Here is a 7,518-nt window from a genome sequence, read left to right on the forward strand (position 1 = left end):
CAGGCTAGGTTATTTCTATACAAGGTGATAATACTGTAGAACAGGAAAATCCGCTGGTGCAGGACAGAAATTCAAGTGTTCCAGAGTACATACTAAATGTGGAAAGTTACTGAGTTAAAGTGGTTGACCAGTAAGGCACAGGCCCATTCAGTCACAGACCAACTATTGTGGATTCCATTGCCACTCTGCTTCCGTAAAACAAACCTTGTTTAACCAGGTTGCTCTGCAAAAGTAAAATTTAAACAAATTTACAGCCTTACTATGTTTGGTCTCTGTTTGCTTCAAAGACGGCAAACCACTTGGGCAAACTTTAAATAAAAAGATTATGTCCCGCAGCTACAAATTAAATAAAATACCTTCCACCAGTAAAATAGTTTCTACTTTCACTGTATGCTTGAAAGTTTTCACAATAGGATGGTTAGAAAATATATTCCACTCAAATCTGTAGAATAATGACTAATCTACATGCGCCAGTTCATTAAATCGCCTGATGGCAGCTATGGAAAAGTAAAAGCCTTCTCCGGAAAGCTTTTGCTCTTTAAAAGGATAATGAGCAAGTGCGTTGCAACAGAGACCAAAGAAGCATGTCCCCAGGAATTCCACTGGGGCAGCGAATTCTAATGGGACCGCCAGGGAGGTTCCCGCTGCCTGGGTAGGACCTGGGAGCAAAGCCGCGTGGTGAGGGCCGGCGGGGTCTTTAGGGCTGGGGAGGGGATCACCCCTCAGGGTGGGTTATCGTCTCCTCGCCCCCGTCCGCCAGTGGCGGCAGGGAGGAGCGCCGGGGACCGAAACTCAGCCGTCACCAGTGTCCGGGCAGCGTGTCCGCGCCCGGGGGGCGGCTCCCCACCTCTTGGGAGGATGGGGACCCGGGACGCCCCATAGAACTCTCACAGTCAGACGAACACGAGGAGCTCCAAAAACAAAGCGAGTAGCTGGGGGAAGGGGCGGGCGTGACGGGCGCGGGGCCGAGCACACACACATTGCTCTGAGCGCGGGCGCCGCCTGCCAGCCCGGCCGACCAGCCTGGGAAGGGCACGCGCGTGCCGGCGCCCCGTTCCCGTCGCCAGGTCCGGGACACCCACAAACCCCGCACGGTTCCCCTTCCTCTGGGGCGGAGATCTGAGAAAACCCTAGCCGAGGGAGCCCCGGGGTCCGCGCCGTAGTCAGAGCCGGGACTGGAGGCTGCCCGCCGCGCGGGAGGCTCAGACTTTTCTTTTGGGGGGTAAGATGGCAGGTCCAGGGAAACAAAGGAAACTTGGGCTCGGCCCCGGGAGCGGCATGTGTGGCTCGCTAGTTCGCCCCGGGTCGTGTGTGGGAGGTGCCGGGCGCCTGTGCCAGCCTGCACGCTGCCTGCCCGGGGAAACACAAAGCATCCCTCCGGGAGCCGGCGGCGCCGGCCGCCCACCTGCCGCCCGGAGGTCTCCGGGGCCGGCGGAGGGAGAGGGCGCTGGGAGCCAGGCGAGGGCCGGGATGCGAGGAGGCGGCCAGCGGGCGCGCGCGGTGGGCGGCGGCGGCGGCGGAGGGGAGCGCGGGTGGGCGGGCGGCGCCACGTCACGGCTATTGTGGCTGTCCCGCTATATAAGGTCCCGCCCGCCAGCTGCCCTCCGCACCTTGCCTGCGCCCGCCCGGAGCCAGCGATCCTTCACGCACCCAGCATCCAGTGAGACGCGCTGCGCACCGACGGAGCGGACATGGGCAGAGCGATGGTGGCCAGGCTCGGACTGGGGCTGCTGCTTCTGGCACTGCTCTTACCTACGCAGGTGAGGTCCTGGCGCACGCTGGGGCTTGGGGTCCGCGCCCTAGGGGGGGGTGGGGCCCCCCCCGGGGACTGGCCTGCGCCCCCCACCTCGGGGCGCGGGCCCGGACTCGGAGAGAATCTAGTAGAATCTGACCTGGTGGGACGGCAATGTGGAGCCCACTTTCCACTCGGTGGCGGCTGCCTCCACCCTTTCCGCGGCCCCAGGAACAAAGCACCTCCGCGCGTGGGCTGGGAGGACTCCGCCCCACCCCAGGTTCCGCGCAGCCCTTCCCAGGCAGCCTGACGCCCACCGCCCGCTTTCACCCAGAAGTCCGAGGCGCTAGCGGGGAAGAGAATGTGCGCTCCCCACGTCTGGAGCGCCTGGAGACCTCAGGCCCTTTGGGGAGGTCGTCCCTGGATCCCATGAACACCCCCTTCCCTCTACGAGTGTCTTCGCGTCCCCAGCGCACCACACAAAGAGAGGGAACGATCCCCTTCGGGGGCGCCGCTCTCGTCCGTTCTCCACTCCTAGCTGGTTCATGGATCCCGAGGAAGCCGCGGCTACCTGGCCCTATCAACCCACCCCAGTCCCGCGTGTTTCGGGGCTGAAGCCTGGGCGGGGACCCTCTCCTGACCTTGTGCTCTCCCGGGGGCGACTTTACAGGTCCATCTCTTGTCACCACGGAACCCCGTGTTAGCCAGATTGGCTAGCTCTGGGTAGGCGGCGGGTGGGACATTTCTGTCCCGTGTCCCCGCCAGGCTTTGTCCCTGTCCCCGCCGCCTCCTCTCCAGATCCTCTGTCCCGGGAACCGACCTCGCTTGCGGTGTCCGGCCGGGTGGGTGCGCGGCGGCCGCGAGGGAGGCCAGGGGCTGAGCCTGGGAGACCCAAGTGGGGGAGGGGCGCTGGGAGAGCGAGAAGGGGCACTTGTCTCCAGCAGCTTGGGCTTGGAGGGTAGGTAGAGGTGCCCGAGCGGGTGGCTCGCCATCGCCTTCCATTGGAGCTTTCTGAGTGTCTGCTGAGCATTTCCTCCGAAAAGTTGGGTGCGCCAGGTCCCCAGACACCCAGCCGCCGGGCTCACCTGGGAGCGCAGCCTGAGAGCGGAGCGCTCCTCGTTTTCCGCTCCGCGGGCTGCGTAACTGTACCCTATTGTTGTCTTGCGGGTCGGCTGCGCTCCCGAGCCTTTCACCATTCCTCGGTGGGGGAGGGGCACGGCCACCAGAAACACTGCTCTCCCCCGCCCACTCCATCACCTTTCCAACCAGATCCTCCGCCCCGCCTCCAAATTTAAGAGGGTTTTTATTAATAGTTATGCAAATAAATCTTTGGTAGTTTGGTAGGGAAAATTTTGTTTAATGTCAGTTTAATATATTAACATTAGTTTTTTTCGTTGGTGTGGGAGGACCCTTTGATTCTCCTATTGCTGCACTGGGCTCTAGTAAAAAAGTCACCTGATGCACCAAAGCTTTGTAGAATAAGAACAGATTACCTTCAGGGATCCCAAAACAGGTCTTGCCCCCAAACAGCGAGCCCTGTTTTAAATTATGTACCATATTAATGCTTTCCTTTTAGTGGGAGTGCTTTTTCCTGGAAGCACACGCTATTGGGTAGGTTCCCAATAAATATATTTGACTTGATCGAGATTTTTAAAATTAGTCTATTTTAGATAGGATTTACCAGTTTTTTAGTCAATGCTTGCTTAATGTCCTTATGGGTTTTATAACAAAAGGAGCTGGGTTTACCTTATGGGTTTACAACAAAAGATAGAATGGTTTTATCTTTGGATTGATAGGCAGCCAAATGTACATGTGGCCAGACCTGCTTGGTGCCACGTCCTGGTCCCGCCTGTAATCAGAAGCCGACGTAAACCCTCTCTTGCAGTGAGAGCTGAAATCTCCCAACTGCCTTTGTTCCCGTGACAAAGGAGAGATTACCACGTGCCCCGCTGGACTGTGCATTTAGTGACTTGAAAAATAGGGTGGTGAAAATAGTGTGGTGAATAATGCCACTCAGGCGCTGGGACACTGGGGGAGACCTTGGTCCCTGGCCACAGTGGTGAGCTTAGTGACCAGGCAGGAAGGCTGCTGCTGGTGAAAACAACACCAAACCCTCTCGTCTGTTGTGAAGTCATTCCGACTTCACGATGCTTTGGGTGAAATCATTTTGCCTTAAGGCAGGGGTTCATTATATTATACTTTTCAACTTAAAACAAATATCGTGGCCATTTTTGAGATGGGTTATATATAATTTTCAAGATTTCAAGGGAGCAGATAAGATACCCAGGGCCCCTTAAGTTAAACGCAAGGCTGTATTAAATGGGTATGTGAAAGTTACCCAGCAAATCCAGGATAGACGACTCAATTCTCATAACATGTCTCAAATTACCATATTTTATAATCCAAATTATTTGTGCACCTTTAAAATCTCCCCTTCTTGGGAAAATAGAGGAAACCTTTTTTGCAATGCCAGTTAAGTCAATATAATCAGAAACTGGATTAGTTAACTTGGTTACTTATTACTTTATAAAGAATTAAGGATAAAGTCATACTCTTGGGAGTTATGTAGTTATTGAAGAACATTTCTGTTTGCTTGTTTTTGGTTGTTGTTGCTACTTGCAGTCATTAGGTATCTCTAGGTAGTTGGTTTTGAAACTAAAAGATCTTGGTGGGACTAATCAAAAATTCAGAATGAAATGATGTGGGTAAGGGAATAATGGGAAAAGAGCAATCTGAGAATATATCATCTATCTTAATTGCATATTAAGTGTATGTGGAGACAACTGTGATGTTGGAAATTGATCAGTGTAACTTTTTATATATTTTAGATTTATTCAAATCAAACAGCTACTGTAACACCTTCAAGTAATTCCTCCCAGCATACCTCAGCTGCCCCCAATCCAGCGAATGCCACCACCAAGGCAAATGACGGTGCTCTGCAGTCAACAGCCAGTCTCTTGGTGATCTCGGTCTCCCTTCTACATATCTACTGTTAAGAGACTCAGGCCAAGAAACATCTATACTTCCCCATCCTCTAAACCCAATTCAGATGGCATCCAGACATCCAGTGTGACAAGGGAAAAAAAAAAAACAGGTCTTCATTGAATGAATCTGTTAGTTCCACACCTTATTTTATTGACAGAAACTGTTGAGGATCCCAAATTTGATTGGTTTGAAGAGCATGTGAAGGGTTTGACTAGATGATGAATGCCAATATTAAATCTGCTGGAGTTTCCTGTACAAGATGAAGAGAGACAACATCCAAAATTAGTTAAGAGGTGATTTCCTTAAATGTGGCTTAAGAAGTATGGACACATAAAACTCTACCTTGAAAGTGAGAATAAATTTTATCTTACCTAGAGATAAAGAATGGGATGTGGAACAGAGATTCAGTTTTCATTTGTTCCTTAAATTTATAAGGCCATAAAACAATGAGGTAAAACAAAGCTTCTGTGATTCTATTTATATGTACATTAGAAGGAACTTCCAGGTGTTACTGTAAATCCTCAGTGTGTTGTTTCAGCAGTACTAATTTAATGCTGATGTACTCTAGAGAAAATTTTATGTTAAGCTATCGCTGTTCTCTTGGGAACTGAACTCTTTCCCTTGGGGTTTGGGTTTGACATTGCATTTGAATTTTTATATAGTCATTGATATGTACCAGGGCAATGATGGATTGGAATCTACCCCAAATCCAAGCATAATGAGTACATTTTGCTTATATACTTATCAACTATTCTTATTCAAAAAGAGCAGTAGATTCATTTAGCTAAACAGATAACAAAGAGTAGAATTACATTGATCTCAACTAATTTCAAAATGCTTTTTCTGCATATGTCGAATACTTTTTACAATTTAAAAAATGATCTGTTTTGAAGGTAAGATTGACAAATCTTGAAATTAAAAAGGCAAATATGTGAAGGAGCTAAACATTTGGCAAGGGAAGACTGGAAGCTTGCTTACATTAAATTCAGAAAAACTTTTATACTCTTTTCTGTAAATACTTCTTTTTAAACTGAATCGGAATAGCCACATTTGGAACACTTTATGTTATCATTCAATATTTTTAGATAGTTAGAACCTGGTCCTAAGCCTAAAGTGGGCTTGATTTTGGAAAGTAAATCTTTTCACAACTGCCTTGATGCACAGAAACCTTTTTAAAAATAGACACTCCCTAAAGTCTTTTGTTCGCATGGTCACACACTGATGCTTAGATGTTCCGAAATCTAATATGGCCACAGTAGTCTTGATAACCAAAGTCATTTTTTTTCCATCTTTAGAAATCTACACTGGAACAACCATATCCAACAGATCTCAAGCTACTGTGTGTGTGAATGAACATTCTCTTTTTGTTTCATACCTGAATGCTGTACATCTATTTTGGATTGTATATTGTGTTTGTGTATTTATGCTTTGATTCATAGTAACTTCTCTTGTTATGGAATTGATTTGCATTAAACACAAACTGTAAATAAAAAGATGGCTGAAAGAGCAATCCATTGAATGGTATGTTTTTCCAATGCAAGGAATACTTTGTGAGTTATCATGGTTGTGTGAGTCTACTTAAACCATTAGGGATATACCTCAATATTTTCCTATTAAACAGAACATTACAGTTAAGCTATTTTGCGTTGGCAACGAGCAGCATGTCTTGGCTAAAGAATCCATCTGAAATTTGACATCTTTAAGCCTTCAAGTGGGCATCCCTACTTACTCAGCAACTATTGAATGCCAGCTACGTGTCAGGTTACTGAAGATTTGATTGAATGCTGAACTTGCTGGACAAGGCCTTTTACTATAGCTGAGAAAAAGAGTATGTATATGACAAATAGGCAGTATACTGGCAAGTAGTGCTGTGAGGGAAACAGGCCAGGGTAGCAAGAATCATGGGCTATGGCTGAGTGATTATGGATGGTCTTTGACATTTGAGCTATGTTATGGAGGATCTCTAGGAGAATTCCTGGTGGAGGGAACAGCACGTGCTAGGTCCCTCAGTCTGTGTAGTCACTGGCACTGTATTCATATCTGCACAGAGGGCCACAAGTCACTTTGGTTTTCCGAGATTGTCATTTCCATCTGCTCCTTTAGTAGTCTTGAGCTCTTTTCTTTGACTCTTCCAGTGTAGTCCTGGACTCCTAGCTCTAGCCAAAAAAAAGGCTGGAATTTGGGAATAAGTTCCTTGATCAGAAGCAATGTTGTGTGGATCACCATGGTGGTTGATAAGGTACTCTGTAAATCCACGGATGGTAGTTTTGGTAGAAGCATTGCATGCAGGGAAGGCAAATCCATATTCAGAATAGGCGTTTACTCCTTTGAGAATAAAATGCTGCTCCTTCTATGATGATGTGGTCCCATGTAATCAACATTCCATCTGGCTGATCACCTCAGGCAATGGAGCCATATAGGGAACTCTGTATTGGTCTCTGATGCAGCAGACTGAGCCCTCAGCAGTGGCTGTAGCCAGATCAGCCTTAATACAAGCCGATGTTACTGGGGCCATGCATAATCTCCATCCCTGCCACTGTGGCCACTTTGTTCATGAGCCCATTGGATGATGACAGGGATGGGCAGGGAAGGAAGCTGACTGGTATCCACAGAACAGGCCATCTTATCCACTTGATTATTAAAATCCCCCTCTGCTGAGGTTACCTTTTAGTGAACATTCACATGGGACAAAAATATCTTCACATTCTTTTCCTGTTCAAAGAGGTCTCTCCATATACCTCTTCCTCATCCTGCCTTGTCACCGATTTTCCAATCATATTCTTTCCATGTCCGTTCAGCCA

General features: G+C 48.5%; 1 protein-coding gene across 1 annotated transcript; it reads left to right on the forward strand.

The window, feature by feature from the left end:
• Positions 1 to 465: 465 nt before the first annotated feature.
• On the forward strand, positions 466 to 5,761 carry CD24 (CD24 molecule). Its single transcript, XM_061207214.1, has 5 exons — positions 466 to 557; positions 727 to 1,067; positions 1,584 to 1,760; positions 3,309 to 3,343; positions 4,561 to 5,761. The coding sequence occupies exons 1-5, from the start codon at positions 466 to 468 to the stop codon at positions 4,726 to 4,728; spliced, it is 813 nt and encodes a 270-aa protein (XP_061063197.1). The 3' UTR covers positions 4,729 to 5,761.
• Positions 5,762 to 7,518: the final 1,757 nt, after the last annotated feature.

The sequence above is a fragment of the Eubalaena glacialis genome, chromosome 12 (genome assembly GCF_028564815.1).
Source record: "Eubalaena glacialis isolate mEubGla1 chromosome 12, mEubGla1.1.hap2.+ XY, whole genome shotgun sequence".
NCBI classification, from domain to species: domain Eukaryota; kingdom Metazoa; phylum Chordata; class Mammalia; order Artiodactyla; family Balaenidae; genus Eubalaena; species Eubalaena glacialis.

What these genes read in the sequence shown, in the direction of transcription:
- CD24 (XM_061207214.1), top strand. Translation starts at nt 466, where the DNA reads ATGCGCCAGTTCATTAAATCGCCTGATGGCAGCTATGGAAAAGTAAAA. An exon ending in TTTAAAAGGATAATGAGCAA is followed by an intron (nt 558 to 726) that starts GTGCGTTGCAAC and finishes ATCACCCCTCAG; the next exon opens with GGTGGGTTATCGTCTCCTCG. An exon ending in CACTGCTCTTACCTACGCAG is followed by an intron (nt 1,761 to 3,308) that starts GTGAGGTCCTGG and finishes CTTTCCTTTTAG; the next exon opens with TGGGAGTGCTTTTTCCTGGA.